This window comes from Macaca nemestrina, chromosome 11, assembly GCF_043159975.1.
Source record: "Macaca nemestrina isolate mMacNem1 chromosome 11, mMacNem.hap1, whole genome shotgun sequence".
In the NCBI taxonomy this organism is placed as follows: domain Eukaryota; kingdom Metazoa; phylum Chordata; class Mammalia; order Primates; family Cercopithecidae; genus Macaca; species Macaca nemestrina.
The window spans coordinates 93,711,774-93,737,537 of record NC_092135.1 but is presented as its reverse complement, the minus strand read 5'-3'; the positions used below and the strand labels follow the sequence as shown (position 1 = coordinate 93,737,537).

The window sequence follows — 25,764 nt, the reverse complement described above, 5'->3', positions numbered from 1 at the left end:
GAAGAAGTTGAATCCCTGAATAGACCAATAGCAGGCTCTGAAATTGAGGCAATAATTAATAGCCTACCAACCAAATAAAGTCCAGGACCAGACAGACAGATTCACAGCCGAATTCTACCAGAGGTACAAGAAGGAGCTAGTACCATTCCTTCTGCTATTCCAATCAATAGAAAAAGAGGGAATCCTCCCTAACTCATTTTATGAGGCCAACATCATCCTGATACCAAAGCCTGGCAGAGATACAATAAAAAAAGAGAATTTTAGACCAATATCCCTGATGAACATATTGAAGATGCAAAAATCTTCAATAAAATACTGGCAAACTGAATCCAGCAGAACATCAAGAAGCTTATCCACCATGATCAAGTGGGCTTCATCCCTGGGATGCAAGGCTGGTTCAACATATGGAAATCAGTAAACGTAATCCAGAATATAATCAGACCCAAGACAAAAACCACATGATTATCTCAATAGATGCAGAAAAGGCCTTTGACAAAATTCAACAGCCCTTCATGCTAAAAACTCTCAATAAATTCGGTATTGATGGAACATATCTCAAAATAATAAGAGCTATTTATGACAAACCCACAGCCAATAGCATACCGAATGGGCAAAAACTGGAAGCATTCCCTTTGAAAACTGGCACAAGACAGGGATGCCCTCTCTCACCACTCCTATTCAATATAGTGTTGGAAGTTCTGGCCAGGGCAATCAGGCAAGAGAAAGAAATAAAGAGTATTCAGTTAGGAAAAGAAGAAGTCAAATTGTCTCTGTTTGCAGATGACATGATTATATATTTAGAAAACCCCATTGTCTCAACCCAAGATCTCCGTAAGCTGATAAGCAACTTCAGCAAAGTCTTAGGATACAAAATCAATGTGCAAAAATCGCAAGCATTCTTATACACCAGTAACAGACAAACAGAGAGCCAAATCATGAATGAACTCCCATTCACAATAGCTTCAAAGAGAATAAAATACCTAGGAATCCAACTTACAAGGGAAGTAAAGGACCTCTTCAAGGAGAACTACAAACCACTGCTCAGTGAAATAAAAGAGGACACAAACAAATGAAGAACATACCATGCTCATGGATAGGAAGAATCACTATTATGAAAATGGCCATACTGCTCAAGGTAATTTATAGATTCAATGCCATCCCCATTAAGCTACCAATGACTTTCTTCACAGAATTGGAAAAAACTACTTTAAAGTTCATATGGAACCAAAAAAGAGCCCACATTGCCAAGACAATCCTTAGCCAAAGAACAAAGCTGGAGGCATCACGCTACCTGACTTCAAGCTATACTACAAGGCTACAGTAACCAAAACAGCATGGTACTGGTACCAAAACAGAGATATAGACCAATGGAACAGAACAGAGTCCTCAGAAATAATACCACACATCTACAACCATCTGGTCTTTACAAACCTGACAAAAACAAGAAACAGGGAAAGGATTCCCTATTTAATAAATGGTACTGGGAAAATTGGCTAGCCATAAGTAGAAAGCTGAAACTGGATCCTTTCCTTACTCCTTATATGAAAATTAATTCCAGATGGCTGAGACTTAAATGTTAGACCTAAAACCATAAAAACCCTAGAAAAAAACCTAGGTAATACCATTCAGGACACAGACATGGGCAAGGACTTCATTTCTAAAACACCAAAAGCAACGGCAACAAAAACCAAAATTGACAAATGGGATCTAATTAAACTAAAGAGCTTCTGCACAGCAAAAGAAACTACCATCAGAGTGAACAGGCAACCTACAGAATGGGAGAAAAATTTTTGCAATGTACTCATCTGACAAAGGGCTAATATCCAGAACCTACAAAGAACTCAAACAAATTTACAAGAAAAAAACAACCCCCTCAAAAAGTGGGCAAAGAATATGAACAGATACTTCTCAAAAGAAGACATTCATACAGCCAACAGACACGTGAAAAAATGCTCATCATTACTGGCCATCAGAGAAATGCAAATGAAAACCACAATGAGATACCATCTCACACCAGTTAGAATGGCAATCATTACAAAATCAGGAAACAACGGGTGCTGGAGAGGATGTGGAGAAATAGGAACACTTTTACACTGTTGGTGGGACTGTAAACTAGTTCAACCATTGTGGAAAACAGTGTGGCGATTCCTCAAGGATCTAGAACTAGAAATACCATTTGACCCAGCCATCCCATTACTGGGTGTACACCCAAAGGATTATAAATCATGCTGCTATAAAGACACATGCACACATATGTTTATTGCAGCACTATTCACAATAGCAAAGACTTGGAATCATCCCAAATGTCCATCAATGACAGACTGGATTAAGAAAATGTGGCACATATACACTATGGAATACTATGCAGCCATATAAAAGGATGAGTTCATGTCCTTTGTAGGGACATGGATGCAGCTGGAAACTATCATTCTCAGCAAACTATCTCAAGAACAGAAAACCAAACACCACATGTTCTCACTCATAGGTGGGAATTGAACAATGAGATCACTTGGACACAGGAAGGGGAACATCACACACCAGGGCCTATTGTGGGGAGAGGGTCGAGGGAAGGGATAGCATTAGGAGATATAGGTAATGTAAATGACGAGTTAATGGGTACAGCACACCAACATGGCACATGTATACATATGTAACAAACCTGTGTGTTGTGCACGTGTACACTAAAACTTAAAGTATAATAATAAAAAAGGGCAAAAAGCAAAAAGTAGATACTTGTATTCTTTTAGTTAATATATTTAAGAAATTAAAGTCTTTTTAATATGTAATCAAAATACTCTTCAAAATTCCATATTGCTATGAAATTTTATAGATATCTCAGGTGCTTGAAAGGGCAGCTATGTTGGGCCTTGTAAATAATGGAGGCATATTTTTATCCTATAAAACCACTGGAAACAAACAAAAACATTACTTACCCTCATTTCTTTTTTTTTTTTTTTTTGAGACGGAGTCTTACTCTGTCACCCAGGCTGGAGTGCAGTGGCACGATCTCCACTCACTGCAAGCTCCGCCGCCTCCCAGGTTAACGCCATTCTCCTGCCTCAACCTCCCTAGAAGCTGGGACTACAGGCACCAGCCACCATGCCCGGCTAATTTTTTTGTATTTTCAGTAGAGGCGGGGTTTCACTGTGTTCGCCAGGATGGTCTCGATCTCCTGACGTCGTGATACGCCCACCTTGGCCTCCCAAAGTGCTGGGATTACAGGCGTGAGCCACCGCGCCCGGCCACTTACCCTCATTTCTAAATAAATAGGTATTTTCTGTTGGGGAGGGGAGAGTAACTCTTCATTTACTTTTGCTTAAGACTTGATTGTCTTTCTCATCTGCTTTGCATTTTCTCTTTCTCCATATATTAGTATTCAGGGAAGCTTTGGCTCATGCTCTCCAAAGAGCTGAAAATAAACATATACCCATATTCTCTTAGGAAGTCTAATGAGATGATGTGTATAGTAGAGGCCACTGGATTAATTGCTTGGTACATAAGGTTATTGCCTTCATTCTTAGGAGTTCCTAATAAACGTTCTTTTAAAAACCTCAGAGGCTAAAAATGGGACATAAATACTATTGTTAATGTAACTGGCTTACAGTGTAAACAAAGCTGCTGGGAAGTTCCAACTGGGTAGAGCCCACTGTGGTTCGGCATGGCCGCTGTAGCCAGACTGTCTCTGTAGATTCCTCCTCTCTGGGCAGGGCATCTCTGAAAGAAACGCAGCAACCCCAGTCAGGAGCTTATAGATAAAACTCCTGTCTCCCTGGGACAGAGCACCCATGGGAAGGGGTGGCTGTGGGCACAGCTTCAGCAGACTTAAACTTTCCTGCCTGCTGGCTCTGAAGAGAGCAGTGGATCACCCAGCACAGCGCTTGAGCTCTGCTAAGGGACAGACTGCCTTCTCAAGTGGGCCCCTAACCCCTGTGCCTCCTGACTGGGAGATACCTCCCAACAGGCGTCAACAGACACCCCATACAGGAGAGCTCCATCTGGCTGGCATCTGGCAGGTGCCCCTCTGGGACGAAGCTTCCAGAGGAAGGAATAGGCAGCAATCTTTGCTGTTTTGCAGCCTCTGCTGGTGATACCCAGGCAAACAAAGTCTGGAGTTGAACTTCAGCAAACTCCAGCAGACCTGCAGCAGATGGCCCTGACTATTAGAAGGAAAACCAACAAACAGAAAGGAATAGCATCAACATCAACAAAGAGGGCATCCACACAAAAACCCTATCCGAAGGTCACCAGCATCAACGATCAAAGGTCAAAGGCAGATAAACCCACGAATATGAGAAAAAACCAGTGCAAAAGGGCTGAAAATTCCAAAAACCAGAATACCTCTTCTCCTCCAAAGGATTACAACTCCTTGCCAGCAAGGGAACAACACTGGACCGAGAATGAGTTTCACAAATTGACAGAAGTAGGCTTCAGAAGGTAGGTAATAAACTCCTCCAAGCTAAAGGAGCATGTTCTAACCCAATGCAAGGAAACTAAGAACCTTGAAAAAAGGTTAGACGAATTGCTAACTAGAATAACCAGTGTAGAGAAGAACATAAATGACCTGATGGAGCTGAAAAACACAGCACAAGAACTTCGTGAAGCATACAGAAGTATCAATAGCCAAATTGATCAAGTGGAAGAAAGGATGTCAGAGATTGAAGAGCAACTTAATGAAATAAAGCGTGAAGACAAGATTAGAGAAAAAGAATGAAAAGGAGAGAACAAAGCCTTCAAGAAATATGGACTACGTGAAAAGACCAAACCTACACGTTTGATTGGTGTACCTGAAAGTGATGGGGAGAATGGAACCAAGTTGGAAAACAGTCTTCAGGATATTATCCAGGAGAACTTCCCCAACCTAGCAAGACAGGCCAACATTCAAATTCAGGAAATACAGAGAACACCACAAAGATACTCCTTGAGAAAAGCAACCCCAAGACACATAATCATCAGATTCATCACGGTTGAAATGAAGGAAAAAATGTTAAGGGCAGCCAGAGAGAAAGGTCGGGTTAACCACAAAGGGAAGCCCCTTGAACTGACAGCAGATCTCTCTGCAGAAACCCTCCAAGCCAGAAGAGAGTAGGGACCAATATACAACATTCTTAAAGGAAAGAATTTTCAACCTAGAATTTTATATCCAGCCAAGCTAAGCTTCATAAGTGAAGGATAAATAAAATCCTTTACAGACAAGCAAATGGTGAGAGATTTTGTCACCACCAGGCCTGCCTTACTAGAGCTCCTGAAGGAAGCACTAAACGTGGAAAGAAACAACTAATATCAGCCACTGCAAAAACATACCAGATTGTAAAGATCATCGACACTACGAAGAAACTGCATCAACTAACAGCCGAATAACCAGCTAGAATCGTAATGACAGGATCAAATTCACACATAACAATATTAACCTTAAATGTAAGCGGGCTAAATGCCCCAATTAAAAGAAACAGACTGGCACATTGGATAAAGAGTCAACACCCATTGGTGTGGTATATTCAGGAGACCCATCTCATGTGCAAACACACACATAGGCTCAAAATAAAGGGATGGAGGAATATTTACCAAGCAAATAGAAAAAAAAAGCAGAGGTTGCAATCCTAGTCTCTGATAAAACAGACTTTAAACCAACAAAGATTGAAAGAGACAAAGAAGGGCATTACATAATGGTAAAGGGATCAATGCAACAAGAAGAGCTAACTATCCTAAATATATGTGTGCCCAATATAGAAGCACCCAGATTCATAAAGCAAGTTCTTAGAGACCTAAAAAGAGACTTGGACTCCCACACAATAATAGTGGGAGAGTTTAACACCCCACCATATTAGACAGATCAACAAGACAAAAAATTAACAAGGATATTCAGGACTTCAACCCAGCTCTGGACCAAGCAGACCTAATAGACATCTACAGAACTCTCTGCCCCAAATCAACAGAATATGCATTCTTCTCAGTACCACATCACACTTACTCTACATTTGACCACATAATTGGAAGTAAAACACTCCTCAGCAAATGCAAAAGAACAGAAATCATAACAGTCTCTCAGACCATGGTGCAATCAAATCAGAACTCAGGATTAAGAAACTCACTCACAACCACACAACTACATGGAAACTGAACAACCTGCTCCTGAATGACTACTGGGTAAATAATTAAGGCAGAAATAAATGAGTTATTTGAAGCCAATGAGAACAAAGACACAACATACCAGAATCCCTGGGATACAGGTAAAGTAGTGTTTAGAGGGAAATTTATACCACTAAATGCCCACAGGAGAACATGGGAAAGATCTAAAATTGACACCCTAACATCACAATTTAAAGAACTAGAGAACCAAGAGCAAACTAATTCAAAAGCTAGCAGAAGACAAGAAATAACTTAGAGCAGAACTGAAGGAGATAGAGACACAAAAAATCCTTCAAAAAAATCAAAATGAATCCAGGAGCTGGTTTTGTGTGTGTGTGTGTTTGTTTGTTTTGTTTTGTTTTGTTTTTTTTGAGAGACTCTCACTCTGTCACCTAGGCTGGAGTACAGTGGCGTGATCTCGGCTCGCTGCAAGCTCCGCCTCCTGGGTTCACACCATTCTCCTGCCTTAGCCTCCCGAGTAGCTGGGACTACAGGCACCTGCCACCATGCCTGGCTAATTTTGTTTTTGTATTTTTAGTAGAGACAGGGTTTCACCATGTTAGCCAGGATGGTCTCCATCTCTTGACCTTGTGATCTGCCTGCCTTGGCCTCCCGAAGTGCTGGGATTACAGGCGTGAGCCACCACGCCCAGCCAGGAGCTAGTTTTTTTAAAAGATTAACAAAATAGATTGCTAGCCAGATTGATGAAGAAGAAAAGAGAGAAGAATAAATAGATACAATAAAAGAAATGATAAAGGGGATATCATCACTGGCCCCACAGAAATACAAGCTACCGTCACAGAGAATACTATAAATACCTCTACACAAATAAACTACAAAACCTAGAAGAAATGGATAAATTCCTGGACACATACACCATCCCAAAACTAAACCAGGAAGAAGTTGAATCCCTGAATAGACTAATAACAAGTTCTGAAATTGAGGCAGTAATTAATAGCCTATTAACCAAAAAAAGCCCAGGACCAGAGAGATTCACAACCGAATTCTACCAGAGGAGTGCAAAGAGGAGCTGGTACCACTCCTTTTGAAACTATTCCAAAGAATAGTAAAAGAGGGACTCCCCACTAACCCATTTTATGAGGCCAGCATCATCCTGATACCAAGACCTGGCAGAGACACAACAAAAAAAGAAAATTTCAGGCCAATATCCCTGATGAACATTGATACGAAAATCCTCAATAAAATACTAGCAAACTGAATCCAGCAGCACATCAAAAAGCTTATCCACCATGATCAAGTCAGTTTCATCCCGGGGATGAAAGGCTGATTCAACATATACAAACCAGTAAACGTAATCCATCACATAAACAGAACCAAAGACAAAAACCACATGATTATCTCAATAGATGCAGAAAAGGCCTTTGGTAAAATTCAACACGACTTTATGCTAAAAACTCTCAATAAACTAAGTATTGATGGAACGTATTTCAAAATAATAAGATATTTATGACAAACCCACAGCCAATATCATACTGAATGGGCAAAACCTGGAAGCATTCCCTTTGAAAACCAGCACAAGACAAATATGCCCTCTCTCACCACTCCTATTCAACATAGGACTGGAAGTTCTGGCCAGGGTAATCAGGCAAGAGAAAGAAATAAAGAGTAAGCCAGGCGCAGTGGCTCATGCCTGTAATCTCAGCACTTTGGGAGGCTGAGGCGGGTGGATCACCTGTGGTCAGGAGTTTGAGACCAGCCTGACCAACAAAGTGAAACTCCATCTCTACTAAAAATACAAAAATTAACCAGGTGTGGTGGCGCGTGACTGTAGTCCCAGCTCTTCAGGAGGCTAAGACAGGAGAATTGCTTGAACCCAGGAGGCAGAGGTTGCAGTGAACTGATGTTGTGCCACTGCACTCCAGCCAGGGCGATGGAGTGAGACTCCATCTCAATCAATCAATCAATCAATCCATAGTATTCAAATAGGAAAGAGGAAGTCAGATTGTCTCTGTTTGCAGATGACATGATTGTATATTTAGAAAAATCCATCGTCTCAGCCCCAAATCTCCTTAAGCTGATAAGCAACTTCAGAAAAGTCTCAGGATAAAAAATCAATGTGCAGAAATCACAAGCATTCCTATATACCAATAATAGACAAACAGCCAAATCATGAGTGAACTCCCATTCACAATTGCTACAAAGAGAATAAAATACCTAAGAATACAACTTACAAGGGATGTGAAGGACCTCTTCAAGGAAAACTACAAACCACTGCTCAAGGAAGTAAGAGAAGACACAAACAAATGGAAAAACATTCCATGCTCATGGATAGGAAGAATCAGTATCGTGAAAATGGCCCTACTGCCCAAAGTGATTAATAGAGTCAATGCTGTTCTCATCAAGCTACCATTGACTTTCTTCAAGAATTAGAAAAAACCACTTTAAATTTCGTATGGAACCAAAAAAGAATCCTTATAGCCAAGACAATCCTAATCAAAAAGAACAAAGCAAGAGGCATCACACTACCTGACTTCAAACTATGCTAGAAGGCTACAGTAATCAAAACAGCATGGTACTGCTACCAAAACAGAGATCTAGACCAGTGGAACAGAATAGAGACCTCAGAAATCACACCACACATCTACAACCATCTGATCTTTGACAAACCTGACAAAAACGAGCAGTGAGGAAAGGATTCCCAATTTAATAAATGGTGTTGGGAAAACTGGCTAGCCACATGCAGAAAACAGAAACTGGACCCCTTCCTTACACCTTATACAAAAATTAACTCAAGATGGATTAAAGACTTAAACATAAGACCTAAAACCATAAAAGCCCTAGAAGAAAACCTAGGCAATACTATTCAGGACATAGGCATGGGCAAGGACTTCATGACTAAAACACCAAAAGCAATGTCAACAAAAGCCAAAATTGACAAATGGGATCTAATTAAAGAGCTTCTGCACAGCAAAATAAACTACCATCAGAGGGAACAGGCAACCTACAGAATGTGAGAAAATTTTTGCAATCTGTCCATCTGACAAAGGGCTAATATCCAGAATCTACAAGGAACTTAAGCCAATTTACAAGAAAAAAAACAACCCCATCAGAAAGTGGGCAAGGAATGTGAACAGACACTTCTCAAAAGAAGACATTTATGCAGCCAACAAACATATGAAAAGAAAGCTCATTATCACTGGTTGTTAGAGAAATGCGAATCAAAACCACAATGAGATACCATCTCACACCAGTTAGAATGGTGATCATTAAAAAATCAGGAAACAACAATGCTGGAGAGGCTGTAGAGAAATAGGAACGCTTTTACACTGCTGGTGGGAGTGTAAATTAGTTCAACTATTGTGGAAAACAGTGTGGCGATTCCTCAAGGATCTAAGACCAGAAATACCATTTGACCCAGCAATCCCATTACTGGGTATGTACCGAAAGGATTATAAATCATTTTGCTATAAAGACACATGCACACCTATGTTTACTGCAGCACTGTTCACAATAGCAAAGACTTGGAACCAACCCAAATGTCCATCAATGATAGACTGGATAAAGAAAATGTGGCACATATACACCATGGAATACTATGCAGCCATAAAAAATGATGAGTTCATGTCCTTTACAGGGACATGAATGAAACTGGAAACTATCATTTTCAGCAAACTAACACAGGAACAGAAAACCAAACACCACATGTTCTCATAAATGGGAGTTGAAAAATGAGAACACATGGACACAGGGAGGGGAACATCACACACCGGGGCCTGTTGGGGGATTGGGGGCTAGGGGAGAGATAGCATTAGGAGAAATACCTAATGTAGATGATGGATTGATAGGTGCAGCAAACCACCATGGCACATATATACCTATGTAACAAACCTGCACGTTCTGCACATGTATCCCAGAACTTAAAGTATAATAATAATTTTAAAAAAGAAGACATGTGGCTCACGCCTGTAATCCCAGCACTCTGGGAGGCCAAGGCGGTGGATTACCTGAGGTCAGGAGTTTGAGACTAGCCTAGTCAACATGGTGAAACCCTGTCTCTACTAAAAATACTATTTTATACATATATACACACACACACTTTATATATATATATAAAATATATATACACACTTTATATATATAATATATATATATTGTCCAGCTATATCTATGTTGTATATAATACTTCATATATATATATATATATATATATAAATAAATAAAAAATTGGCTATATTGAGATGTCTTGGTTTCCTTGAGGTGTAAACATGAAATAATCTTATAATTCATGCTACCAGCTATACTCAACCAGTGCCCTTTCTTACTCGGAGAGGCTCCCTTATTGATCTTTCAATCTAATTCCAGAATTTTTCAGTCACTTTTGCTTATTAAGAGAGTTTTGTCTATGAAGACTTAGTTGTACCTGTTTCAAAACCTCAGTCTTCTGTTCTACTCTGAGCTCTCCTCTTCCCCACAATGCAGGTAAACCTGAAGTTCCAGGGGCGGGGAGATATGGAGACTGCTCTCCCACTCTACTTCTCTCCTCCTGTGCTTCTCATGTGGGGTTGGGACAAGGACCAGGTGAAGAGGAGGAGGAAGGGAGGGATGGGGAGAGAGACAGTAAGAGGGAGAGGGAGAGAGAGAGAGGAAGAAAGAGTGAGAGAGAGTAAAAGAACATTTTCTGATCTACCTGATCCTGCAAAATGGGCTGGTGTTTTTTTTTTTTTTTTTTTTTTTTTTTTTTTTTTTTTTTTTTTTTTTTGAGACGGAGTCTCACGCTGTTGCCCAGGCTGGAGTGCAGTGGCGCGATCTCGGCTCACTGCAAGCTCCGCCTCCCGGGTTCCCGCCATTCTCCTGCCTCAGCCTCCTGAGTAGCTGGGACTACAGGCGCCCGCCACCGCGCCCGGCTAATTTTTTGTATTTTTAGTAGAGACGGGGTTTCACTGTGGTCTCGATCTCCTGACCTTGTGATCCGCCCGCCTCGGCCTCCCAAAGTGCTGGGATTACAGGCTTGAGCCACCGCGCCCAGCCGGGCTGTTGTTTTTTTTGTCGGTGGTCATAAGGCAGATAACCTCCTATCAGTGATGTGGAGGCCCTGTGCCTTTTCTGTTGGTCTTCACAACTGGTCTAGCGCTTTGGAGAGTTGTGGATATGTAATGAGCACAGATTAACCCAGGGTAGACAGGTGAAGATTCCAACACAGGTTTGGCCGCTGAGGGACTTCATCTTGAATATCTCCCCTAGGTTTGGTCATTGTCTGGGAGATGTGGCTACATTTTCAGACTGACCTTGTGATGGTGTATTTTGCCACATATTTTTTATGTGTATGTCTCTTTACCCCATACTGTAGCAGTATTTCACAAATCTTCAGCCTTTAATTTCATATGCCAGCTTACTTTTAAGATTAGGTTATGGGAAAAAAAATTTTCATCTGCCTGCCATAGCCCAAAATTGGGGTCTGCAGAAGGGCACGATTCATCTTCTGTACCCACTTTGTAACCTTGAGCACATAGTTCTTGCCCCTTCTTCACTGGCCGTTCCACCACACCATCTGCTCCCAGAGTCAGTTTCCTGCTCTAGTGGCATTGGAGCAGGTCAGCACACCTGGTGACTGACCAGACCTCCAGCTAGGAAAGATGTCAGCCTTCTCTCCTTTCAGGCACTTAAAAAATGTTTTAGGGACTCTCTGGGGCCCCCCTTCCTAAGATTCAGGGGATGGGAACTAGTTAATTGCCCACCAGATGGGGATGAAATAAGTGGATAATCCCTCTCTGCATGCTGCATTTCACCCCCAAACTTGGTTTTTGACCCATCCAAGTCTTTTGTATTTCATGCAAAGCAGACGAAAACACTCTTAAATTTCTTCCCAAACATTTTCCATTTCTAGTCTAACCCCATCTCAATAAATACAAGCACTGTTCTTTCTATTGCCAAAAACTTTGTACTCATTCTTTATTTTCCTTGTTTTCTTTACTGTAGTAAATATCATTTGGCAACAAGCATTTCACCTCTATCTAGTGGGCTGAAAAGCAGAAAAGATCATCTCCCAGGCTCTCTACATCTGACTTTCTGGAAGTGAATTAGATCTTTTCAATTAGATACACTCATTTGGGATTTGGATGGAAAAAGTGAAAGTGACCGTCTTTCTGTCATTTTAGCTATTTCTGCTGTCAAGCCAGATCATGAACACATGACTTTTTTTTCCAACAGGACTTTATCATCTGGTTACCAGTTTTATAGGTATTATGAGGCAGTGATAATGGTGGCCTCCTGATCCCGCCCACTGATCTCTAGCATCAGAGCCTCCATGATGGGTTCTTGAACTCAGTATTTCCAGTGGTGTTATCCTTTAGTCCTGATTGGGACAGAAGTAGTAAATCCTGAAAAGTCAGTTGTTGTGTTTTAGTAGTCTGTCCTGGAAGTATGCTCCCCTAGGCTTTCCAGTGATTTTGCAATCACTTTATTCCCTGTATTAAATTCCTTTTTGTTTAATATATAGAAGGGTTCTACACTGAACTTGAATAAACTATACCAGAACCTCAAGTATGAGATCTAGGATTGTTTATGATCCACTTGGGTCTTAGAGTAGTGAAGATCTAGTTATTGCTTGAAAATAGGACACTAGTAGTGTCTGGTATGCCGTATAAAAATCACTCAATCAATTATGTTCTTAGACTTCCAGAATGAACAATCTGTTTTATAGGGAAGTGTTTGGTGGACCGTGAGGCTGCTGGAATAGGTCAATAGAATAAGAATTTGAAGTACCAGGGAGGTGAAATGGGCTGAATTCTTTAAAAGGCACTAGAGAAATTAAAGACATGGTATAATTTGCAGTTTTAAATTCTCTGCTCAAGATGTGGTCAGACAACTAAGAAACTTTTGTGATTTCCTAAAAGTACCTTTTATTTCTCATAGCTACAAATTTGATATAGCAAAAAATTAGTTATAGAATCTGATTCAATAGGTCACCAAATTTCAATGTAATTTAATTCATGGCCTTTCTAGATCTGTTATGTGAAAGATAGTTTAATTATATTGGAAAGCGTGGGATGGTGAGAACTGAAAATGGGGACACTTGGATGTAATCGACTCTGGGTACTCTGACCCTCAAACTCTGTTTAGCCTCTCTTGCCGGAAGCCTTGGCAGAGGTGTAGATAAATATAAGTGGCAATATATTGTAATGGTGCTTGTGTAGGGAGGAAAGAAGTTAGATGTGGTCAAATGTGTTGGTGTGGGTGCACTTACCAGAGATCCTGTTTCAACATGCTAGTCAAGGAGCTGTGAGTGGTTCTGTTTACTTGTTTTATTGACCAAACCTGGCTTCTGTAATGGCCTGTCTCAATTAGATTGAAATGGTAGAAAATCCTTGATTGGATTTAAAGAAGTTATAGAGTTGCTTGAAGATGTTTGTGCTGCATATGCTTGCACCATCCAGAAGTGGAAATTATAACCCTACTTAGGGGTGGACTTAGAGAACAGTAGGAAGGAAATTCTTCTCATGGGCATAACTTCAATAGGTTTTTTTTTTTTTTTAACTTTCCTTGGAAAGAGTGCTTGGTCAGAAGTATGAATTTACATTGATGATGGTCAGTAGCAAACAGTTTTGCTGCATAATCAAGGACTTAGAAACAAGTTTGAAGGGTTGGGAACAAGAAATACTGGCGAAGAGGTATGTAAGGTATCAGAGAATATACCTAAATGAGCATATTTGTGTTCCATGTGATTGCTTAGTAACAGGTGCAGCTGCAAAAGGAGGAACTTAATTATATGGTCGACCAGTTGACCTAGTCTGTACATGTCAACCAGCATATGCCACTATGTGCACAGTGAGCTATGAAATGGAATAATCGTTTAATATATTGTCCAAATTGGAGAACATTTGAGAGTTAAAGCAATTAATAATCTGGGAAAGCAAGCATGAACCAGAACTATCTTCATCGAACTGGGATACATGGCTACTGTAGCTATAAATGAAGAAGTCATGATGGCAGGGGTGGGAATTACGGAAGGAATTACTATCGCAGACTACCCCTCACCAACACTGCTGAGTGCTCAAGCTGCCAACAGTGGAAATTAACATAATGCTTCTGATACAGCAGCCATTTAGAGGGAATTGAATATTACATTAGCCCTCTTTCAGTATGGAAGCCAGCAGTGTTGTGTCTGCACCAAATGAATTTTTGTTTTCCCACACCAAGTTTCTGCCAATATTGTCATTCATTGACTTACTGAATGACTTACTCATTATCACAGTTTCCACACAACATGCTAAGGAATTCACATTACAAGGGAAATAAGACAGTTGACTGACATCAATAATAGTAAAAGTCCTACTATGAATATTGACCTTAAACAAAGTGAATTGGCTTATATTGAAGATTAATTTATTTGTGTGTGTTCATCTGTTCTCATGCTGCTCATAAAGACATGCCTGAGACCAAGTAATTTAGAAAGGAAAGAGGTTTAATTGACTTACAGTTCCACATGGCTGGGGAGGCCTCACAATCATGGTGGAAAGTAAATGAGAAGCAAAGTCACATCTTACATGGCGGCAGGCGAAAGAGCATGTGCAGGGAAACTCCCCTTTATAAAACCATCAGATCTCATGAGACTTATTCACTATCATGAGAACAGCACAGGAAAAACCCACCCCAATGATTCAATTACCTCCCACCAGGTCCCTCTTATGACACATAGGGATTATTACAATTCAAGGTGATATTTGGGTGGGGACACCAAACCATATCACTGTTGGAAGATAATAGGAGTTTGGGATGCAGTTCTAGAGTATACATAATAGGAGTTTGGGATGCAGTTCTAGAGTTTGGGATGCAGTTCTAGGAGTTTGGGATGCCGTTCTGTCTGCTCCAGGCATGTGGTTTCTCTCATAGGCAGAGTACATGGATATGGGAATTAAGGAGTAAAAATGGAAGTGACATGTCTCACCAATTAACTGCATAATCTACTCACAACAATTTTACTTCTCAACTTTTGGCTTTTCTAGATGAAATCTAGTAGAGATTATCCTAACTAGATTAAGTAATCTCAGTGTCCAGGGGAGAAATACTTCTATATGAGGGACATATTAATGGTTTCATTAAATGGGAAGTTCTTGATCTGCTCATTCCACCCTTTTACCTCTCTGTTTTTACAACTTTTCACTTTACTTACTCTATTCCAGCCACACTGGCTACCTCCTCTTCTTCCTCCTTCCTCCTCCTCTTCCTCTTCTTCCTTTTTCCTCTTCCTCCTCTTCATCTTCCTCTTTCTTCCTCTTCTCCTTCTTCTTCTTCCTCCCCACCCTTCCTTCTTCTCAAATAACAAACACACTCTACCCGAGGGCCTTTGCACTGGTTGGACCCTCTTCCTGGAATGTGCTACCTCTAAATATCTGCAGTACTGATGCTTTGCTTCCTTGATGTATTTTCTCAAATATTACCTTTATAATGAGACTCACATTGAACATCCTATTTTAAATTAACCCACCTTTGACTTTTTTGGCACTCCTTATCACTTCTTTCTTTTTTGTAGCATCTATCATCTACCTTACTATATAATTTATCAATATGATGTTTATTATTTATTGTCTGTCTCCCCCATGGAGGCTGGGATCTTTGTTTTGTCCACTGTTGTCACCCAAGCACTGAGAAAAGTCACTAATGTGTATTAGCCCTTGGTAAATGTTTGTTAAATGAGTAAATCAATAATTGAGATGGATGCTTGAATTATTGTTAATTCTAAGAATTCAGAGTTTATTCTGGAAAACTTCTGAAAATTCAATTTTAGGCAAATGGGCCCTGAGATTTAGATTAATCCTAGAAATACATTGAATCTAAGTGAAAGAATTTCTGCTCCTGATGATGTCAAGGAATCTTAAAATTGTAAGGGGTTTAAAGTTATACTCTGTCAACCTACATTTCCTTTCTTAAAGTGCAAAAGGTTTAATGAGGATCTTATCAATTTTCTGTTGTCCAGGGATTTTGCATTAGGAAATTTACACTTCCAGAAATTTGCTAAGCAGGCTTGAGCTTAATTCCATTAAGTGTACAAAACAGCATTATCTCTTTTTTATTTTTTATTATTTTTTATTTTGCTTTAAGTTAGGGGATACATGTGCAGAACGTGCAGGTTTGTTACCTAGGTATACATGTGTCATGGTGGTTTGCTACACCTATCAACCTGTCATCTCGGTTTTAAGCCCTGCATGCATTAGGTATTTGTCCCAATGCTCTCCCTCCTCTTGCCCCCCAACACCCGACAGGCCCCAGTGTGTGATATTTCCCTCCCTGTGTCCACATGTTCTCATTGGTTGACTCCTATTTATGAGCGAGAACATACTGTGTTTAGTTTTCTGTTCCTGTGTTTGCTGAGAAGGATGGCTTCCAGCTTTATCCATGTCCCTGCAAAGGACGTGAACTCATTTTTTTAATGGCTGCATAGTATTCCATGGTGTATATGTGCCACATTTTCTTTATCCAGTCTATCATTGATGGGCATTTGGGTTGGTTCCAAGCCTTTGCTATTGTAAGTAGTGCTGCAATAAACATAGGTGTGCATGTGTCTTTATAGCAAAATGATTTATAATCCTTTCAGTATATACCCAGTAATGGGATTGCTGGGTCAAATGGTATTTCTGGTCTTAGATCCTTGAGGAATCGCCACACTGTCTTCCACAGTGGTTGAACTAATTTACACTCCCACAAACAGTGTAAAAGTGTTCCTATTTTTTCTCATCCTCTCCAGCATCTGTTGTTTCCTGACTTATTAATGATTGCCATTCTAACTGGTGTGAGATGGTATCTCATTGTGGTTTTGATTTGCATTTCTGTAATGACCAGTGATAATGAGCTTTCTTTCATATGTTTCTTGGCCACATAAATGTCTTCTTTTGAGAAGTGTATGTTCATATCCTTCACCCACTTTTTGATGGGCTTGGTTTTTTTTTTTTAAATTGGCTTAAGTTCCTTGTAGATTGTGGATATTAACCCTTTGTCAAATGGATAGATTACAAAAATTTTCTCCCATTCTGTAGGTTGCCTGTTTACTCTGATGATAGTTTATTTTACTGTGCAGAAGCTCTTTAGTTTAATTAGATCCCATTTGTCAATTGTGGCTTTTGTTGTCATTGCTTTTGGTGTTGTAGCCATGAAGTCTTTGCCCATGCCTATGTCCTGAATGGTATTGCCTAAGTTTTCTTTTTCTAGGGTTTTTATGGTTTTAGGTTTTATAATTAAGTCTTTAACGAATCTTGAGTTAATTTTTGTGTAAGGTGCAAGGAAGGGGTCCAGTTTCTGTTTTCTGCATATGGCTAGCCAGTTTTCCCAGCACCATTTGTTAAATAGGGATTTTTTTCCCCAATTGCTTGTTTTTGTCAGGTTTGTCAAAGATCAGATGGTAGTATGTGTGATGTTATTTCTGAGGTCTCTGTTCTGTTCCATTGGTCTATGTGTCTGTTTTGGTACCAGCACCATGCTGTTTTGGTTACTGTAGCCTTGTAGTATAGTTTGAAGTCAGGTAGCACAATGCCTCCAGCTTTGTTCTTTTTGCTTAGGATTGTCTTGGCTATACAGGCACTTTTTTGGTTCCATATGAAATTTAAAGTAGTTTCTTCTAATTCTGCAAAGAAGGTCAATGATAGCTTGATGAGAATAGCATTGAATCTATAAATTACTTTGGGCAATATGGCCGGTTTCATGATATTGATTCTTCCTATCCATGAGCATGGAATTTTTTTTCCATTTGTTTGTGTTCTCTCTTATTTCCTTGAGCAGTGACAAAACCGTATTTTCTATGAAGCTTCCTAGTAGCAGAAATGAGAAAGCTCTCTATATACTCAAAGTTTCGGGCCCCTGATATCACATTCGTTTCGTTTAGAAATGTAAACCTAGTAGATCGTCACTAGAGCTGATGAGATTGGTGGGTGGTTGTGAAGTAAAAGAAGACACTTAAAAATTGTCAGTGTTCTTTTAACCAAAAAAATGACAATTAATAATTCATTTCTTCCCCTGCAGGAGACAGAAAGTAATTAAAGTGTCAAGTCACTAAGATTCAAATTTCTAGTAGCTTCCTGTTACATCTTATTCTGCTATATTCTGAGGACGTGGCTATGAAGTATACCAGCCTTCTATGACATGGAGACTTGTACATTCCTTGAGTTTCCCTGTATGAGCCTAGGTGTAGCTCAACTTGCATTCACTCAAGCACTTAACATGGAATGCTCAAGCATTCATTCATGGAATGCTGACTCTGTACCAGGATTTTATGGCAATCCTTAGAGGAATTTAAAGTCAGTGTTATTTTACTATGAAAAATATCTTTCTTGAAGGATGGAAGATTATACAATGTTCATTTTAACTCCATAAAACATGGAGTGATGTAAATGCTTCATTTTCCCCTTTCCCTAGGGTCAGTCCCCACCCCCACTCTCTCCAAGAGACAATTTTGGGGTGAGGAGAAGGAAAGGGGGAATAAAAGGGTCGCTTCAAGTATGTGTGTTTTAGGTACCATATTAGTCACTTGAAATACATTATCTAATTTAGTCCTCATACCAATTTTGAGAGAGGGCTCTTATCCCCATTTTCAGGATAATAAAAAAGGGACTCAGATTAAGCAAAAGTTGCACAGGTAGTAAGGAATACAGTGTGGGACAGACACCAGGTCTGTTCAACTTGGGCCCCTTTCTTTATCTGATACAGTCTTTATTATGTTTGTCTTCTCACTGGGAGAGACTGAAGGTAGTTGAGTTGTCAGTCATAAGATGATTACTTTTATTTTAAAATCTTAAATCCATATACAAAGATACATAGATTATTGCCTAAGTTCATATTTGTATGAGGTACAAAATGTAGCATATTTGGTTCAGAGTTATTAAGCTAATCTGGTTAAATAGTTTGACCCTGGAAACTCAAAAATAAAAAAAAATTTACCTGAATGCTCTTCCCATGATTTGTTGTTTGTTTGTTTGTTATTTTGGCAATTATAATATTTAGCAAAAGGAATATACTGGTTTAAATAACTGAACTTTTTAGCTTTCAAATCTTCGATTAAGAATGGAAACATTGCAATAAATTTTTTGGTTGAGAATAACAAATACTGTTCATATGTGAAAGGAGTTTTATTTATTAGCCACAATTCAGCTTTTTTCCCCCAACAAATACAGGCATACTTTTCCAGAAGGTGGCACTCTAAGAACACTATTTTGATATTTGGATTTAGGCGGACAAGATGGCCTGAGTCTGTTATGCTGTGTGTGTTTGTGTGTGTGTGTGTGTGTGTGAATGTCTATTTGAAACGTAAAAAAGGAAGCATAATAAAATTCCTTTTAAAAATTATGCACCTTTAAAGATAAGCTGATCTAATTATATTACATGATTTATATATTCATGTTTTATTGAGAAAACAAGTAATAATGATAATTATTTTGTTTGATTAAATTGCTGTTTCTAAATTGCATTGTTATAATCCAAAAAAAGCAGAAAATTGTATTTTTCCTTTTCAGACACATTCAAAGTATGTTAACAAAAACATACTTTAGAGACTCCTGCAATTGAATGAAATTCCTATATGAAAAAATTTACTGCTTACATTTTTTGTTATCTCTCAGTCATGGCTAAATACCAAAAATATCTAATTAGTTAATCTTGAAATTTAATATTTAGTTTTTAGTAATATTCTCTTGATTTAATTTCATATAAATTTTCTAAAATGCCCTGTTACATTAATAAATGGTGTGTTTTCATGAGATGTGCTACTTGACGATTGAAATCTTTATTGTGTTAGCACCTTTTTTGCTTTTTTCAACACCTTCAAGCTTATTCAGTAAAGAACTTTCCTTACATTGTCAATGGTGTCAATAGTGAACACTGACTTTGGAATTATAAGACCAACAATAGACCCAGATGACATCAACCATGTGTTACAGAAAAAAAAGTAAAAATAATTCTATTTCAGCTATATCTAGGCTGTATTTTTATATGCACTTCTAAAGATTTTCATAAACTCAGTGGTTACTGTGTGGATATTTTGAGAAATCCATAAACTCTATTTACTTTTTTAAAAATATGAGTTCTTTAAGATCAGCTTTTGGTTATAATTCTTATTTTGAATACACAGGATAAAGCTCTTTTAAAAATATTTGATTGTGTTTGAATCACTGTAAAGCAAACAGCTCACAGTGACACTTTCTAGTGAGAATGTTCACCTTGCCTTAAAGGTGGAACAGTCTGTCTTTAGAGAGTTCAGGAAGAGCACACCTTGAACTTGAGTCCTTCAGCAAGAAGTGTTATAAAGTAGTTTCAGGGGTCATTGTTTACAGTGTAAGATCTTCTTAGAAACCTTTCTTCTTTCTTTCCTCAACCCTTACTTTTTTCTCTATAGTTATAAAACAGGGATTCTGTTATTTTATTATTATTCATAACAAAATTCAAAATAATACTTATAATCATGACTTACTGTTTAGAATTCTTTTCCTCAAAGAATAAAAGACAAAAGAAAATATCTCATACCAGTTTGTTTCCACTGTCCTTCTTGTGAGTTCAGGCAGTGTTCTCTCTCTCACTCGTTTTCTGTTTCTTACACTTCTCAACTTAGAGGGAGAAATTATGAACAGGGCTGAGGATTAAATCGATGTGACTTTTATAGAATCAAAGAGAGAGGCCAAGTAGACTTAGAACATGCAAGACTACTTTTAAAAAACACATACTCCCCTTAAAATTTATAAAACCTTTGTTTGATTACAAACATATAATCTCAAATACAATATGAATATAAATGAAGTTAGTATCTAATATTTTTGAATTGAGTGTTTTTTATTTTTATTTTTAGGATAAACATGTTCTGACAGTTGTAACCATTGACAGAATGCTGGAAAGGCTGAAAAAGTCTAATGAACTTTTAGAGCTCATTCTTAAAGGACTTAATGAATATTTGGAAAAGAAACGCCTCTTTTTCCCCAGATTCTTTTTTTTGTCCAATGATGAACTTCTTGAGATACTATCTGAGACTAAAGACCCCACTAGGTAAGTAATTTACATGTAGAATACATGACTAAATTTATCCACTTAAACTTAATTTTTAGAACAAAGTAGAACATAAATATATATAATCATGTTTATATAATAATTTTTCTACAAGAATGTTCCAAGTATTGTATAATCAACTTTGGATAATTATTAAAAATGTAAGTAGTATCACTGAATGAACCATGGAGTCATTTTCTTTTGTTTGTTTGTTTGTTTGTTTTTGAGATGGAGTTTCACTCTTCTTTCCCAGGCTGGAGTGCAATGGCGCCACCTTGGCTCACTGCAACCTCCGCCTTCCATGTTCAAGTAATTCTCCTGCCTCAGCTTCTGGAGGAGCTGGGATTACAGGCATGTGCCACCATGCCCAGCTAATTTTGGTATTTTTAGTAGAGACGGGGGTTTCACCAAGTTGGCCAGGCTGGTCTTGAACTCCTGACCTCCAGTGATCCACCCACCTCAGCCTCCCAAAGTGCTGGGATTACAGTTGTGGGCCACCGCGCCTGGCCAGATTTCTTAACTTACCACATCTTACAGATTTTTCAGAACACGACTCTTTCACAGCACATTCAGAATAAAAGCCAGTGCCCTCACAATGGTTTGTGATGTCCCACACAGATTATCTTTCCCCTGTTATCCTTCCTATTCATCACCTACTAGTCTTCTTGCTCACTCTGCCTGCAGTCCACCAGCTTTTTTGCAATTCCCCAGTAAAAGGGACAGCCTCCTTTTTCAGTGTACTGTTCCCTTGCCTGGGATGCTCCTTACCCAAATGTCCATCACACTTCTTCCTTTACCTCCTGTAAGTCTTTGTGGAAATCTGCCTAAACATCTGTCATTCAGAGAGGTCCTCCCTGACCACCATATTTAAAGAGGCAGCTCCCTCCATGCTCAACTTGCCCTCTTTCCTGGACTTATTTTCGTTGCCTCATTTTCCATCTGCATACTTGTTATCATCTGGCATACTCTATAATTTACCTATTTGTTAATGGCATGTCTTCCTCTAGCAGAATATAAGCTCCACCATGGTAGAGATTTTTTGACTGTTTTTTTCCCGCTGCTCAATCCTTAGAAGACCATCTGATATAAAGTAAACAGTGAATAGATATTTGTTAAACAAATTTGTTAATTTTGTATCTTGTGCCTTCAAAGTAGGGGATATGTAATCTAAACGAAAGGTAAATTTAGGCTCAGATTTCTATCTGAGTTTTTATACTCTGCTTCTTTTTGCCCATTTGAAAGATCAATGTGACGGGTTATTGGTAGTGTGCCAAAAATGAGTTGTGTCAGTCCCATCTGTATTACATTGAATAGACTAATAGTTGGATACTGTCAATGCAGTTGACTTAGTAAACTGTAAAGTACCTAAGTTACTAAAGGTAGTCCACAATTTTCAAGCAGTCTCTGAAGATCCCAGTTGAAATGACTACTTTTGTGCATTTGAAGATTCTTCAGATTCATGTATTTATCTGTTAGTCAAGATTGGTTTTCTCCTTTTGTTACCTTTAGCATCTTTTAATTCATTCTGTTGAAGACAAAGCCTTGTGGTTGTCTCTGTAGCTCTTACTGTAATTGTGATTTTACAGATGTTTTGTGATTATTCAGTTAATACTGACATCTCCATGGACTATATAATCCAGGTAGGCAGAGCTTGTTTTTTTTTGTTTGTTTGTTTTGGGGGTTTCTGGTTTTTGCACAGCATTTCATTCCCAGCAGCACCTAGCACAGGTCTAACACTACACATTTATGAACTTTAAACGAAGATTGCTGCATGAGGAACACTGGAATGTAAGGAATTGTTTTAACTTGGTTAATTCTCTTAAAAATATTTTTCCTGACAGGGTGCAACCCCACTTGAAGAAATGTTTTGAAGGAATTGCAAAGGTAGAATTTACAGAAACTTTAGACATTACTCACATGAAGAGCAGCGAAGGAGAGGTTGTGGAACTCATAGAGATCATTTCAACAGCCAAAGCCAGAGGTCAAGTGGAGAAGTGGTTGGTTGAATTAGAGAGAGTTATGATTAACTCCATCCACAAGGTAGCCAATTATACTTACGATTTTTAGAAAAGGATGCTAGAATATGAATGTTATTAGAAATATACTATTTTGTACTGTTATTGAAACAGAAATGGAGGCATGGAATTACCATTCAAATGTGATAGATAACTTGAAGGCAAAGAGATGGTCTATGATAGTAATTTTGTAGTGACTCATTAGAAAAGTGGAACAAAATACCATCCATACTACAGAACACTTGGGTTTGAGTAATGCATCTGCTCATTTCTTGCGGCCACATGCTAGTGCTTTCATCATTAATTAGATACACTTTGTTCTATGCAATCTATCTTTAGTCTTGCCTTGGAAGCACCTCTGTACATGATCACATCAATCTCTTTGACATGTATGAATCTTTTTGTTCAGTATATGTATGAAATGCATACAAAATGTTAGAAAATAATGTATACTTCCTACAAATTAATAGCAACTTCATATTTTTCACATTTCATAAAACGTATTGTCAGCTCAATCATTTGTGATTATTTTTACTAATAGAGAATTTCAAGGCACACCAATAAATAAAGATTGAGCACTCCGTTTTTTTTTTTTTTTTACTATAATGTGAGCTTAGCATTCAAGTTTTTAGTCAAGAATAAAAATCATGATGGAGCAAAGGAACAGAAAGGGAGGATAATTAATTAATTAATTTAATTTTTTAAAAATATCAACTTTTAGATTCAGAGGTACATGTGCAGGTTTGTTACATAGATATATTGTGTGATTCTGAGGTTTGGGGAGTAATTGATCCCATCACCAAGGTACTGAGCATAGTACCCAATAGTTAGTATATGAACCCTGTGCCCCCTCTTCCTCCTCCTTGTGGTAGTCCCCAGTGTCTATTGTTGCCATTCCCATCTATGACCATGAGTACCTAAGGTTGAGTTTCCACTTACCTGTAAGTGGGAACATGTGTATTTGATTTTCTGTTCCTGTATTAATTCATTTAGGATAATGGTCTCCAGCTGCATCCATGTTGCTGCAAAGAACATAATTTCATTATTTTTGTGGCTGCATAGTATTATATGGTGTATATTTACCACATTTTCTTAATCCAGTCCACCATTGATGGCACCTAGGTTGATTCCATGTCTTTGCTATTTTTAGTACTGCTCCAGTGAACATATGAGTATATGTGTCTTTTTTGGTAGAACAATTTATTTTCTTTTGGATATATACTATGTGAGCAAGCAAGCACAAATTTAAAATTACGAGCTGAAATTGCTGTGTAATGTAACATTCAGTGATATCACTTACTTGCCAATAGTACCTAAGCTGACTTAACCATTCAAAGTCAGAGTCATCACTAATATTTTTTTTTACAAGTGATGAGAGGACATCTCTAGCATGGACATCCAGTACCACAAGTGCTCCCAGAGTTACACGATTCTGCTTGGACAATTTGCCACGCTCCAAAGTGACAATATCATCAATTTGTCTGTTACATGTTGTCAAGTATTGCTCAAGAGCCTGAAAGAAAATAAGATATGATTTCCCAATGTGATGAAAAGTATTTTGAACAAAACATTCTGAACTAGTATATATACAGATTATTCTCTGCATTTTGATCACAACTCTCCATGTAACACAATTTAAAAATAATTTGTTTTTCTTACTACAAAGATACCAGGTGAACAAGCCCAATCAGGTATAATGGATATACGTAATTTGTGTCTACTCATTATCCTTTCCTTTTCTATTTCTTCTCTATTCTCCGTGGTTTTGTTGGAGCTATCAATCATATTGCCCACTCTCCATGGCAATATGAAGGAGGGAATGTGTGACTAAACCAGAACCAATCATAGTTCTTCCTGGGGACTGCTATATAGATTGAGAGAAAAGTGCTCTTTGCTAGGCTTGGGAGGCTGTGGATATGCCAATCTAAAGTAACTACAAGCTGTCTTCTGCTCTACAGAATAAAGCCTACCAGAGCCAACAGAGATAGAGAGCAACAACAATAGAGACAGACACCATGGCTGGGAGTGGTGGCTCACACCTACAATCCTAGTACTTTGGGAGGCCGAGGCGGGCAGATCACCTGAGGTCAGGAGTTTGAGACCAGCCTGGCCAACATGGTGAAACCCCGTCTCTACCAAAAATATGAAAAGTTAGCTGGGCGTGGTGGCGTTTGCCTATAATCCCAGCTACTCGGGAGGCTGAAGCAGGAGAATAGCTTGAACCTGGGAGGTGGAGGTTGCAGCGGGCCAAGATCATGCCACTGCACTCCAGCCTAGGTGACAGAGCAAGACTCCATCTCAAAAAAAAAAAAAAAAAAAGAAAAAGAGAGAGAGAGAGAACAAGAGAGAGACCACAGCACAATGCAGCTCTGAGGCCCTGATTCCGACTGCTCCTGTTTAGATCCTACGAGTCCCTCTAGTACTCTCACATAAGCTTTCTGAAAGGGGTTTGTGCTTCTTGAAATATAAAGATGCTAATAAACAAAACATTGAACATTTTAGTTTATAATAAGCTAATGCCAGTTCTGAAGACGAGGCTTGCTTCTCTTTTCTGATGGGTAAATCTAATGAGTAAGTTAAAAAAGAGAAGAGGACTTACGACAAAAATAAAATTACAGTCAACAAAAACCACTGTGCTTAAGAGAAG

At 38.7% G+C, this 25,764-nt stretch overlaps 1 protein-coding gene across 3 annotated transcripts in view; it reads left to right on the top strand.

The window, feature by feature from the left end:
* The window catches only part of LOC105468290 (dynein axonemal heavy chain 7), a 340,382-nt gene that overhangs the window by 118,339 nt on the left and 196,279 nt on the right, over nucleotides 1-25,764 (top strand). For all 3 annotated transcript variants that reach the window (XM_071073104.1, XM_071073106.1, XM_071073105.1), the window contains 2 exons: nucleotides 20,909-21,102; nucleotides 22,944-23,142. In XM_071073104.1, coding sequence (XP_070929205.1) covers nucleotides 20,909-21,102; nucleotides 22,944-23,142 — 393 coding nt within the window. The remainder of the gene's footprint in view (nucleotides 1-20,908; nucleotides 21,103-22,943; nucleotides 23,143-25,764) is intronic.